At 43.1% G+C, this 14,092-nt stretch overlaps 1 protein-coding gene across 2 annotated transcripts in view; it reads left to right on the top strand.

Moving 5' to 3' along the window:
- The first annotated feature begins 1,719 nt into the window (after positions 1-1,719).
- The window catches only part of TBX20 (T-box transcription factor 20), a 61,913-nt gene continuing 49,540 nt past the window's right edge, over positions 1,720-14,092 (top strand). Inside the window, exons 1-5 of one of the 2 annotated variants that reach the window (XM_043589243.1) lie at positions 1,824-2,469; positions 5,809-6,064; positions 7,117-7,281; positions 9,219-9,314; positions 10,976-11,084. In XM_043589243.1, the coding sequence (XP_043445178.1) occupies positions 2,343-2,469; positions 5,809-6,064; positions 7,117-7,281; positions 9,219-9,314; positions 10,976-11,084 (753 nt within the window). In that variant the 5' untranslated portion in view covers positions 1,824-2,342. Of the gene's footprint in view, positions 2,470-5,808; positions 6,065-7,116; positions 7,282-9,218; positions 9,315-10,975; positions 11,085-14,092 lie in introns of both variants that reach the window. The other variant, XM_043589244.1, reaches the window with a different exon arrangement.

Genomic DNA, 14,092 nt, shown 5'->3' with positions numbered 1-14,092 from the left:
TCAGAAATCTTCCCTTCTGAGACAGGGAAGGAACCCCTTTGCTCCTTACGTTTAAGAGGGAAATGTCACTGGTGCACTGAGATGGGGTATATGCTGGGGGGCGAAGTGGCCTTCAACAGCAACCACGAAAGGTCTGGGTTGTTCAAAACAGTCTAAAGCCTTAAAAGTGAAAACTGATCCTTAGGCACACCCGGTGGCTTAGCCTCTATTCTTACTGAGGTTTCATCCGAGAGCCTTTTGCTCTCAGCTGGCGTTAGCTCTAGGATCGATCTCCCCTGAACAGCCCGGACACAGCTGCAGGGCCAGGGTGTGACCAAACCGGTGGCCCGGAGTGCGGGTCCTGCGCATAGGTCTGCCTCTAGCCGTCTGGGCAGACTGGAAACAAGATGGTCCCCTCCATGCCAGACCTGGTGTTTCCCTCTCAAAAGCAAGTGGAGATACGCTACTCACGGTGCAAACCCCTTCCAGCAATAAAACCTATGATTTTACGAATTTCCCCAAATATCTGCACAAATACACTTTGTACATGAAGACGGATATCAGAATGCGTTTCTTACCACCTGCATGCAGCACCATGTTAGAAACTATTGATACACGTTGGCAAGAGTGGCTTAAATCACGACTCCCCCAAATGTCATCATTTCATAAAAGTTCTCAACCTTTGACTTTTTTTCCACTGTAAGTTTATTTCAGGACGGCAGCGGGTGCAGTGAAGGGAGAAAAAGGTTGGTGGGAAATGGAAGATGTTTTCTTTTTCTTTAAAATTGTAAGACCCACCAAGAGGCTCCTAATCGCCAGACCGGCTGGCTGGAAAGGAGCGCAAATATTTACATGTACCGCTTGAGTGTGTGTGTCAGCCTGAGTTTACACGGCTCCTAGTGAAGCGGATTACCCTGCGAATTCGGAGAATTTGAGTTATTCAAGCTGAACAAGGCCAACAGGACGACCCCCATAAGGCCGTGGGAAGTCCTTGGTCGCAGCCCAGTTTGCGAAGGCAGATTCCCTGTCTACCAAGTTCAAGCACTGTAGATCTCTCACTCTCCCACTGCGTGTCGCCCGGTCCCCGCAGGGTGCACGCCCGGGCCCCCGCGCCTGCCCCGCACCTTCCCTTGGGTGGAGGTTCCACTCCCCAGAGTCCCTTACGGGAACAGGAACAGCGCGTAAGTGGCGCACTGGTGTGCAGCGGGAGCCGTGGTTCTGAGAGCAGCAGCCTTTGCTAAATGTCCCCATCCCTCTCTCAGCATATCTTTTGCAGGGCTGTGTATCTCCAGTCCCGCTGTCAAGCAGACAGATTTTGGAGCCCAACGAGTGAGGGCACCCAGCCCTGGGAACTGCCCAGAGAGAATAGGACCTGGCCCGTACGTGGTGGCTCTGTGGGGCGGGTTTCCGCTCTACTTAAAGCTTCCCAACTTTCTTTTGGAACTTTGAGCACGCTCAAGAAAAAGAACGGAAGAAGCAGGAACTCCCCCAGGCTACTTCTGGTCTAGGTTCCCGCACTGGGCCACTCTCGGGATCCCGCGTCCTAGCCGCTTCAAAAATACCCCCTCCCAACCGCGCGCAAGTCCCTTCCGCCCTGGGACTTCGAGACCAGGCTAGGCGAGTCCGCGGCAGCTCGGTGGTGGCACTTTTTCCGAACGGGTGCCAGGTTCGCGGCTGGCTGCTGCGCGAGGCCGAGCGGGCACCGCGCCCGGGGCGCGCCCTCCCTGCCCAGCCCGCTGCCCCGCCCCCGGCGGCGGAATCAGGAAGCGGTGACGTGGGGAGGCGCTGACTGGCTGCGGGCCGCTGGGATAGCTGCCGCCAGCAAATTAAGGCGCAGGGCTGCGAGCGCCCGGGCGCAGTGTCCTCCGCGCCGCGCTGTGCTCAGCACGCGGGCGCCGGTGCTGTCCGGCGTCCGCCCACTCGCTGCGGAGTTCCACCTGTAGCCTCCTTCCTGCAGCTTGGGCCGCTCCGGCTGTCCCCAGCGCGTGGACGGAGGAAGGACGCACAGGGGTGCCGCGAGACCCCCGGGTTTTGCGCGTCCGATGCTCATCTCCAGCTTCCGGCGGCGCAGCCTGTGGTCCTGCGGAGCGCCCCAGGGTTCGCGCACCCGGTGGAGCCCGAGGCTGGTCCTCTCCTGTCCTCTCCGGCTAGTGGGAAGTCTCTGCGGCTGGAGGGCTTTGCAGTGAGGGACAGAGGCCAGTGGGGAGCTCTTGTCCGGTTGGGGCTGACTCATCTGGAGTTCCCGACTCCGCTGAGATTGCAATTGGAAACTTTGCGCTCTGTGTTGGTTTTTGTCTCCCTTGGGGAAGCTGGACGGCAGTTCGGCAGGCCCCGTGCGTGGCCAGGACCGCACACTGGGGGCCATGGAGTTCACGGCGTCGCCCAAGCCACAGCTCTCCTCCCGGGCCAACGCCTTCTCCATCGCCGCGCTCATGTCGAGCGGCGGCTCTAAGGAGAAGGAAGCCGCCGAGAACACCATCAAACCACTTGGTAAGTCGGGCTGCCCGACTGTCCGCCTAGGGCAGGAGCGGGCCGCCGCGCATCTCTGTCCCTCCGTCCCCTGCCTGCGGGAGGCTTGAGAGGGTGGCCGCCTTTCCCTGCTCTAGGCAGCTTCTGATCTTCAGGCCACGGGCCCCACGCCGGGGTCGGGAGATTCTTTTCTTTGGGGGCTTCCCAGACAACCGGTTTCGCATCTCGGATGCGCGCTAGCCACTGTCTCTACCTATTCGTCTAGAACCCCCAGGGCAAGTCGTACTTGTGCAGGAGAGTGTGTAACTTTGTTGGGACCAAAAACAATCAGAGATAAATAACCCCTTTTAAGACTCAACAGAATTTACCATGCGTGTAACACCTGCGTGTGCGTTTGATCCCGAGGAGACTCTTAGCGACTTAACAAGAAACGAGTTGGATTTTGTTTTTCCTTTGACTTGAATAAACAGAATTAACTCCTTAAAGCCACTGCCATATGCTGTAGAAGAAGCCAGTTGTCCCCCCATGAACCGTTTTCTTCACCGAAGCTCCGAACTTATCGGTGAGACATCATTTTGTAACCGCCATCACTTTCAGTGGAGGTTGGCAAAAACATTAGCCAGTAACCATTTTCCAAATTCCTCAACTTTTAGCTATACTGTTTATTTAACAACCTTTACCATTTATAGAAGACCCTAGGCTTGGAGTAAAGGGAAAATAGGGATTATGTTCCCCTCAGCACAAGTGAACTGTGTGGGAAAGAGACTGCTGGACTTGAGTATTTCAAAGTCCCTTTACAATTAACAGAGAAAGAAGTGTTCTCATCACCTCTTGGGTCCCCAGGAAAAAATTATTTTACATCCTGATCATCTGATAGCCCGAAAATGGTGAGAAACATCAAATAGCAAACTTAGGGTAATATATTTTTTGACTCTCCCCTGTGGTTTTTCTTTCTTTCTCCCTGTCCTTTCCAACACTTTAACATCCCACATCTGAAACAGCAATCCTGGTATGAAAGACAAAGGGTTAAAGATGAAAAATAAGAGGGCTGGGCAAAAAGAAAAGAAAGCTAAAATCCCCAGAGCAACTTAGAACCAAGGAAAAGGAAACAGCAAGATATCCAGAAAATATAATGTCAAAAAGTCTCCCCTCCAAGGTTTCACTCACTTTCCCTGGTTCTTCTCACCCGCCTGAAATCTGCCAAAAAAAAGAGGAAACAACCAATGAAACAAACCCAAACTGTTTGCAGACATATTAACCACCAATTTCAAAGTTATTTTGGTGGGACAGCCCAACATTATCCACTCCTATTTCGAAGGCCTCTGAATTCTTTATGAACTCCCCCATCACAGTTCGGTAGCTAGCAGGGAAAGAGCCCTTCGGGTTAATATTCCTGTCAGAATTACAGACAGCAGACTGGGAAACATGCCATTTTCAGTTCCACTGTCATTTCAGTATTGCTTTCTTTTCTATTTCTTTTCCTGAGAAAACTCGCTTTCTATCTCAATTCTAAACTATATAGCCACCACCTTCCCCCCCACCGCAAATACACAGTCTGTAAAATGAACCTCTTTCCCCTGGGCTTATGAGATGGGCTCTGAAAGACCCAGAAGGCATTCTTGTCCTTTCCAGGGGCTAGTAGTTCAACAGTGCAATTAGTGACTTTAAGCTGAGGACTCCCGCAAGAGAAACACCTAGAGGTTCTGTTACAGAGAATATGGTACTTTGGATGGAGAGGTGTGAGGTGTGGAAGCAATTGTGGGGTAGGGACTCAAAAGTGTATCAGGATTGAGCATTTAAACACGTAAAATCTATTTAGAAGAGCTGCCTTCCTTAAACCACTAGAGCATTTTTTCAGATCTTTTTTATTGAGGTACCCTTGACACATAACATTGTGTTGCAGAAATTCGGTATCATTTTCTTCTTCCTCCACTTTCCCACCCTGGCTGTCCTTAGTCTGGGGCTTAGGGAGTCTATCTTTTCCAGTTGTCAGAAAAATAAGAAAATTTCTGAAGCTACGTGTTAATTCTCTATAAAGACATCATGTGAATGTGTTTCTGAAAATATTTGTTGAAAATAAGATTTTACCCTGGCGTACTTTTCGTTCTTTGAACTTGAAAATTTAAGGCCAAGATACTTAATTTGATTATTCTTAATTTAAAATGTTACAGTGAGTTGGATTATTATTGTAAGAGAAGAAAAGGTAAAAATTCCCTGCTTCCTGCTTGCCTGCCCTAAGCCAAGGAGAAATATGGGAAATAAAATGCTTTTTGTGATACATAACATATACATGTCTATATCTACATTTGGAACTTGTTTCAATTCCTTGGCACTTAGAACAGTGTTGTTTAGAGATCAGTTTCACATTACAGATTCAAGTAGTTTCTTTTTTAAGGGATACAAGATAATTGGGACAATTACAAAAGTCCCCCTGTATTCCATCAAAGTGACTGGTGTAGTCCTAGGCCCTTATCAGCTGTGGAGTAGAATGTTTGGTTCATAGGCAGCAGTATTCCAGCCTGATGGTGGATGGTGTTCTTCCTACTTTAAATACTCTGCTAGCCTGGGTTGAGGGTTGTTTCCCTCACTTCCAGGACCTTTTTGAGAGAAAGGGAGAAAAATACACACACTGCCCTTAAGACATTTTTTTCACACCTGTTCCCAAAATGGCCTAGCTAGCCCACTTTTGTGATTTAATAAGCTATGTTAGAGTCTTTCGTAAGATCTCAGGCTGGGAGGGATATTGTAAAATTGCCCTGATACTAAAGCCTAGCACACTGAGAGCCAGGCAGAGAAGTGAAGCGACTTGAGTTTTTCGTTTAACCGCATCCCCACTTTTCTTCCCTTCCCTTCCACCTTTCTTCCTTTTTTCTTGTGGAGAGAGGGCTCAGGACGGAAGGGAAAGCTTCTCTCAAAGTAAGGAAGATGCTGACCTCTTCGTTCCCTTTGGTCTCCCTGGAGAAAAGTCTCTCCTGGTTGTCAAAGAGGCAGGACTGGCAGGAGATCCCACAAACTACAACGTCTAGAACTTGACAGGGATAACAGTAGGAATACTTGCTTTTCATCTTTCATGATCACCTCCTTTTCCTTTATGCACTCCTTACATTTGTAGTCCCCAAAGTGGCTTTCATAATGTTAGTAACAAGCCACAGTTCTAGAACTCATTTAGTTCCGTAAGCAAGCGCTGGGTATGTCATTCCATGAGAATTTATATAGTGATGGGTTTTCATGGCCTTCTTGGAGTTTCTGAACTTCACTTTTCCAAAGTCAAGTCCAGTACCTGTTTGGGTTGCGCTGTTCTCCTTCCTGTGTCTTTGCTTGACAGCGTTAGCTGTCATTCTCCATTCTCTTTGCCTGCAGAACAATTTGTTGAGAAGTCCTCCTGTGCCCAGCCCCTGGGTGAACTGACCAGCCTGGATGCTCACGGGGAGTTTGCCGGTGGCGGCAGCAGTGGCAGCCCCTCCTCCTCCTCTCTGTGTACTGAGCCGCTGATCCCCACCACCCCCATCATTCCCAGTGAGGAAATGGCCAAAATTGCCTGCAGCCTGGAGACGAAGGAGCTCTGGGACAAATTCCATGAGCTGGGAACAGAGATGATCATCACCAAGTCGGGCAGGTAGCGATCCGTGGTGGCGGTGGGGCGCTTGGTGTGTAAGGGGTACAGGGATGACAGTGGCGCCCCGGGTGGCCTCGGGTGTTCGCTGGAGCTGGGTGAAACCCCACTGGTCCAGAGCACCGAGAGGAAGCTTCCCTTAAGGAGCGGTTCTCTCTATCAACTTGCTTTTCGAAAGAGCTGCGAGACAGACTTCTGAGCATTTATTTGCTTTCTCAGGATCTGGCCATGGAAAACCCCATGGTGGCCGTGGCCTTGATGAGAGGGATGTGGGGACCAGTGATCTGCCATCTGGGAGGGCTTTGGGGTGGGGAGTTGGCATCTGGAGGGAAGCAGGAATCTTGCTGGGGGTGTAGGGCAGGCTTCTGGGTGCTTCGAGGGAGGCAAGTAGCTTCCCTTTTATTGGCCTCAATTTGCAAAAGCTGCCAGTTCCCATTAAAAACTAAAATTAAAACCTGCACAGAGGAATGAAATTTGAAACTCACACTGTGTAGGATGGAGTGCTGGTGCAGCGGGCCCCCTTGGTGCCTTAGTGGGGCAGGCACAGGGTAGTGCATGGGGGTGCAGGTGGCTCCCCAGGCCTGGGACAAAGACTCTAAAGGTCAGTGGCCTGCAGCCCTGGTCACTCCAGCTCTGTAGACTCTGGGAAATACCCGCAGGGTCTCCCGAACCCAACCTGCCCTAGATTTCTGTGGCTGAACCAGAGTTTTCTCCCTGCAACCCTAGAGGGTTGGGAGACTGGGTCTGCTCCAGAGACTTTGGTCTGGGGGAGTCTGACACGTTTGATAATACAGCATTACGATTTTCCCTACTCGAAGCCTTCCAGTATTAAAAAGCAAAACAAAACTTTTCACGTAGCAAAGGGGACTCCTATGATGGTGACACCTAAAATTATGTAGGTGTGGGAGAAGGAGGGTCTCAGTACTCAAGTCTCTGTGGAAACAAAAAGGGTGTGGGGGTCAGTGGGGAGGGAGTAGGACCTCGCCCTTTTATTCAGTGACTCATTAGCCTCCAGGAAGGAGCTCCAGCAGATTCTCTTTGTCTCCTTGTGTCAGGAGGATGTTTCCCACCATTCGAGTATCCTTTTCTGGCGTGGATCCTGAGGCCAAGTACATAGTCCTGATGGACATCGTCCCCGTGGACAACAAGAGGTACCGCTACGCCTACCACCGGTCTTCCTGGCTGGTGGCTGGCAAGGCAGACCCACCACTGCCAGCCAGGTTTGTGCCTCCAGATTTTCGGGCAGAGCAAATGCAGTGCGTATGAACCCTGAGAGCAGAATGTGTCTGGCTGGTTGAATTTTAAGCAGTTCTGTATTTACAGTGGTGAGCTCTGGTAGAGAGCATTCCCAGCCCAGAGGACTGACTACAAAACATCTGAGAAAGGCAGAGTTTGTGCACAGACGGAAAGTCGTCTTTAATTGTTTCTTTTTTTGTAATTCATTTTCAAGCTTTCCTAATTTCAGTTAGAATATTCATTAGAGATCCAGACCTATTTCATATGGCACCCATCATTTCTAGTTGGCTACTTAACACCAGACTGAAAAAACCTACTGCTGAAGTGGTTGCCCTAACATCCTTTTGAGAAGAGTGCATTTTAGTAAAGTGGTTGTTTGTAGTAAGTACTTCTTAGTAATATGGTAACATCTGCACACAATAAACATCATTTTGGTGAAATGCATTCGTTTTTGACCAATAAGGGACTCAGAAATTTTAAGTAAGAAAAGCAAACTCTTTTTTACCCCTTCTCCATAATAAGTTCAGTGGGTGGATGTAATTCAACAACAGGTTAATATTATTTTATGCAAAATGTTACTCAATATGTTAGGGATCATATATGTTTATTTTTGTGCTGTTCATTGATAATGTTTTTGAAGGAGAACTCTGTTTAAAAAATCACATGCTGCTTTTTATTGTTGCTGCTTTGCCCAAATTAGCCTTCTAAGGGGGGGAGGGGGGGAAAGCATATATTAGCTTATGCAAATAGTAATAGCTAAAGTTATAGGAATCTAACTGAATACTTTAATACAAGCAAAGGATATTAGCGGACTTTACAGTTAGGGTTCTAAAGCCAAGCCTCGCTGATTTTAAGTTGTTTTATGATTACCTAATTTTTGTAGTTTGTTGGAAGTTCCTATCAGAATGAATAATTTATTTACATGTATAGACTTAGGAACTCTGAAGTTTGGTTGATTCTTTGTAAGTATCTAGTCTGGAGTTTTAATCAAGGCACAGAATCAACACAATTTACACATACTAGTTCAGATGGAATATTAAGCTTACTTAGTCACTGATCACATTATTGAGCTTAGGTATGCTAAATACACTGGAGAAAAGATTAAAAGAAGCCTCTCAGAGTTTTCCATTCCCACAGGAGACTAGGAAGGACATCTTCCCAACCCTTCCAAATCAGTATATTAAATAACATACTAAATAGCAGGCCTAAGACATTTTACAAAAATGTTACACCCATTTTTTTTTAAATAGAGCAAGATTCACTGTCTTATACTTGGTACTAAAATGATTATATTAATTTTCTTTACTATTTATCATTAAAGAGCTGATTCTTACTACTCTCAAGCTTACTTCCACACTTTACAAAATCTTTTTAAATGAGAGACAGAGAGAGAGTTTTAGCAGTATTCTAACCATTTTTACAATCAAATCTTCTTTTTTTCTCTCCCCAAAGTCTTTCCTCTAAGAAGTTAATCCCTCTTATTTAGCATCTGTTTTCTTCCTATCTGAAGGTATGAGGAGCTGGTGCAGGCCAGCAGGACTTTGGAAATATGACATGCCTTGTTTATGTTACTAATCTGTTCTGGTTGGAGAAGGAAAGCACGTACCAATACACTATCTTAACTGAAGCATGTTTAAGCTATTGCTGGAATTTTAAGTCCTGGGGGACTTGAGAGAGGAGGGGCTTCCTGTATGCTTTTTTTCATTCATCTTCAGTATATTTATATACTGATATTAAATAAAAGTGTTTGGTGTGTTATAGGATAGAAATATTCTACCAATTTTAAGCAAATATTCTTTATTATTATTAAAACAAATAGTGCTGTGTTGAATAACTCCGTAAGGGAAAGGTGAGGTGATAATTTTTGTATTAATGGTAGAAGTTCCTTGTGGTTCTTATTCCTTGAAACATATTGTTTCAGACCAAAGTTTACCAGTCAGTTGTTCCTAACCAGAAGAAATAATACTGGACAGTATCATTTGATCTCAACAATGGCAAGATATATACATTATCTAAAGTAACGTTATCTTTTCTTTTTTTAAAAAATAATGTCATATTTTCATATAGGACCTTTTGTTGTCTTTAAAGCAATTGATATTTAAATAAGTTAGTCTTTATTATTGTGAAGACCCATGTTGAATTGATAAAGAAGGAACATTTCATGAACTTCTGGGACTTTAAATATTTTTGAACCTTTTTTGGTGGGGTAGGTAGGATGTGGTGCTGGCCAGTAAAACAACTTCATATAGTGATAGCCTTGGAGGGGTATACTTGAAACGTTATGATGGTTGTATCCTTAAGGAATATACTTCGATTGAAAGGCATTTTTAAGCACTCCTCCAAAACCAACAGACAGACAAACATACACTGAAAGCCTTTAAAGTTCTTATATGGGTCTAGTAAGAATTTCTAGTGCATTTAGTCTTTTTTGTGCTTTGCTTCTGGCGGGCTTTCACATTTCAGTACGGCTACCTAATTCTTCTGTTCTTAGTCCTGTTTGTGACAAAGCATGGCATAGACTTCTGGTTTCGTTTCTTTTCTTTTCTTTTCTTTCTTTCTTTCTTTCTTTCTTTCTTTCTTTCTTTCTTTCTTTCTTTCTTTCTTTTAAGAAACTGGAAGGAAATGTTTTGTAATTTTTTTTCCCCACTGATGTTGCCCCAACCATAATATTTATGTTTGATTAAAGATATAAAGATCCTATATAAAATTGAGATATAAATAGCCTGTTAAATGGATAAAGGGATTTGTCCTATTAAATTAGGGATACTTCCTTTTCTTTCTTGAGTTCTGTATCTCCCCTGACTTCAGACAAGCTTATATCCAGTGGATACCAGAATTTGAGTTTACAAAGAGTTATACTTTGTGTAATACTTTGCAGATAGAACAAATGGCCTACATCTAACTGTGAGTTTTCTTGCACGTAGAAGCTGATAAATGATAAATACGTGGTAAATACATTTTTTCCCATCAAAGCTCCCCCCCTCCCTTTAAGTTGTATATGAATAAACACATTGAATAATATGAGGTTTACCCAGCTTTTTTTCACTCTCATCTAGTGGGCACTTAACTAGATAAAAGTCATAGTATTTAAGGTACTAGAAGAAATAACAGACTGTGATCTGTGAACTATTAAAAGTTAGGCAGTCCGCTGTAGTAAAATTACTTTGTCTTATATTTATAAACTTCTGCATCATCTTCAAGTTTAAATGAATGGGTTCTCTAGAATTGTTTTGTCTTTTGTGTTCTTTATCCCTTCATTGTTCTTTTTACTTTTAGCAGTATTTACACTAGGAACTTGTTACACAATTAGTATAAGCTTGTCTCTCTTTTGCAAATACCCACAACAGTAATAAGATTTTATATCTTACAGAAACAGACCAGTAGTTGATTAGATAGATAGAAAAATATTTGCCTTTTAAAAATGGCTTGCTGAACAGACAATAGAAAATATATTAGGTAAAACCCCTTTTAGATCACTGGTACATAAAGAAACATGTTTAGATGTTTTAGATTTATTTTGATGTTGTTGTATTATTAAATTTTAGATTATGTGGGGCAAATAAAATTCACCAACATGAAGTTTTTGCATTCCTTTAGAATCAGAGTATTTTATGACCCACAGAGAACAGATTTTAAAAATATATTAAAGATTAACAAAATCTCTCATAATTTTCTTAGGCTGTATGTACACCCAGATTCTCCTTTTACTGGTGAGCAGCTACTCAAGCAGATGGTGTCTTTTGAAAAGGTGAAACTCACCAACAATGAACTAGATCAGCATGGCCATGTAAGTACAGTGCCTTGGATTATGTGGATTCCCTGGGATGGAATGGAGGAGTCCCTCAAAACTTCCTCCCTCTAAATCTCTTCCTCCCCTCCCTCTCCCCATCCCACCCTCCATATGTGAGTCATTCATTGAAAACATCCATTTGTTCTTCAGGGAATTTTGTTTCCTCTTCTTAAGACATCACTTACAGGGATGCCATGTGCCATTTCTATGCAAGAGAGTCAGGGACCTATGGCATTATGAATGTCCTAAGACTGCACCAGCCAAACAAAGGGAATGTGCATTCTGGATGCTACTGTAGCCCATTCTTGGGTTAAACGTCTAGTTTCTGTCAGTGGTATGTTAGATGACACAGCATAGGGGGAATAGGATGGACATCTTCCTTGGGGGTTTCCCAAAGTGTGTTTATAGACCATGTTCATGGGAGATACAATAGGACAAAAGGGTTTTATGCCCAAATAAATTTGAGGAAGTGCTCTTTACTCATCATATACCCCTGCTGTAGAGAGTCTTAGGAATATTAAGGCACAGAGAAGTCTTGAAATGAAAAACAAAACATTTGATCTTATAAGGAGTTCATCAAAATATGGAAAAAGAGAAATTGGAATTCTGGGCTCATATCAGTAATTAATAGCACAAATAGCCATTGACGCAGCGCTTTACACATTTGGTAAGACTACTTGGTAAGGAATTGTGATGTTAGTCCATGCTCTTAAATAAAGATTGACATAAAAATTGTTTTAGATTTTATGCTAAGAAAACTTTAGACTTGCATACTTCTTTTTGATAAGAATACTGGGTTTTTTGGTTTTGCCTCAATTGCCAGAAAGCACATTGGTATTTCATTGGTTGCTTCCTTGGGCTTAGATATTCTATCATTGTTCTCTCTCTTACCCCTTTATTAAGGCTCTTGTTACTTCAGGTTTTAGTTTTTATTGGATCTATGCACTTTAGAAGTTTCAGAACTTTTCTCAGAAAGGATGGTTATAAGTAGATATATATTAGAGAGTTTTAGACATGGTTTCAAATTGGAAAATCAATTTCCAATGAAATTGGAAGCAAACAAATCACTTCAGACGTTGCCACCATCCATTCACCCACAGGAGACCTTGTTTATCATGACCAAATCAGAGTAACCGGGTACTCATGACTCTGCTGTTGGGATGTTGCAAGTAGGTTAATAGGTTTCTGTTATTTTATGTATTGGAAAAGATAATTGACTTTTATCTTTAAGACTGTTGGGATAACTGTCCTTTTCTGTTTTTTTAAAAAAGATGTTTTCATTGATGGATTTTTTTTCAGGTTAAAAATGATGAGTATCTGAGAGACATTTTCTGTAGGCCAGATCATTCTTAATGTCATTCATATTAAAGTTTCTTGGACTCCACTGAAATCTTTGCAGGGAGAAATGAAATTTTTAATGGTTCTGATATTTTCCATATGTGAAGCTTTGAGAAGCACTGTTTGAGTCTTTCCAGAACGACTTGAGAATTCATTTTGAAATCACCTGTCCAGAATTAATATGTTCTCCTTTTAATATCAACTTCATGGGTGGGAATAGCACCAAGCTGGATTTCAGGAGCTCTGGGTTCTAGTCTGATTATGCCAAGATTAGACCTTGACAAATTGTTTAGTCTTAGATGATTGTTAATATCCATTTTAGCTTTAAAGTTTTATTATTTAATATAACCCCTTATCACCATAAATAGTGTGTTCTGAAAACTACAAGGCAAGATTTTTAGATCCTGTGTAGTTTAGCCAAGTTCTTTGAATTAGTCCGGAAGAAGCCCTTCTTACAGATGCATTTTTAGTTTTATAACAGGAAAATTTTTTACTTCAGGGAATTTAGTTCTTCAGTGAAGCAAAGTTCACATTTTAGTGTTCCTTAACCCAATGAGATCTTGAGCGGATAGTCAAGGAGCCCTGGCTCTGAGATTCAGTCTGAGGTTGGACCCTCTCCAGCACCTTTTCCCGAAGGAAATTGACCTAGGGATGGTGTAAGTATGGGAGAAGGGACATTATTTAAAGCTTAGGGCTTTGTCCGCTGTGTATGTGTGTGGGGTGTGTGTGTGTGTGTGTGTGTGTGTGTGTGTGTGCGTGTGTGTGTGTGTGTGTGAGAGAGAGAGAGAGAGAGAGAGAATGTGTGTGAAAATTATTTGTAACTTCTTATTACAACACATAATGAATGCCCAGCGTTTTTATTATATCAGTTTTAAGAGTTTACTTTTGTCACTTTGAATTTATTCCAGTTTTTTGTTTTGTTTTGTTTTGAGTCTATTCCAGTTTTATGAGTGAGCGTAAATATCTTAAACTCCTTGGAATAAATGTATTATATAAAGAGATGACTTTTTAAAAGTCTATTTCAATTCATTTGGAGCTCTCCTTTGTTTTAGTTATTCCTCTTCAGGTTTGGGATCATAAAAGGATGGCATGTTCAAAATTCAATGCCAGTTAATGCCCTGTAACTTTAAGTTGGCTTATATCTCAGCACAGAGATTGATTCTATATTAGTTATCCCACAGTGACTATTATTTAACTCTGCTAAAGTAAACCAGCAAAAATACTCATCTACCACACCCATGTTAGTCTAGAAGATGGGGGAACTATTACTTGCATCAACACTGCCATTGACCACATTCCTGCCACACTATTTATCACATACCTCCCAGGAAAGTCAGGCTCTCTGCTAGGCCCTTGGGGTGAAGGGCATACAGTGTGAGCACTGTTATCCTAGGAAGGACATGCCCAATTTTTCAGATTTAAGTAGTTATCTGAGCGGCAGTGGGGAAGATGTAGAAAATCCTTTATATATGAAAGTGAATTTTGTTGCTCGGATTTCATAATGGCGAATCATTATATTTTGTTTAAAACATTCATGAGAAATACTGCCTTGTTAATCAAGGTAGACTTATGATTTCTAAGTATTGGACAACTTTTACTAGCTGTAAAACAGAAGATGGTCATCACTGTCATTCATGTTTGGTTCATAACAGTGAGTCAGGAATCAA

This window comes from Prionailurus bengalensis, chromosome A2 (assembly GCF_016509475.1).
Source record: "Prionailurus bengalensis isolate Pbe53 chromosome A2, Fcat_Pben_1.1_paternal_pri, whole genome shotgun sequence".
In the NCBI taxonomy this organism is placed as follows: domain Eukaryota; kingdom Metazoa; phylum Chordata; class Mammalia; order Carnivora; family Felidae; genus Prionailurus; species Prionailurus bengalensis.
This window is presented reverse-complemented; position numbering and strand designations above follow the sequence as displayed.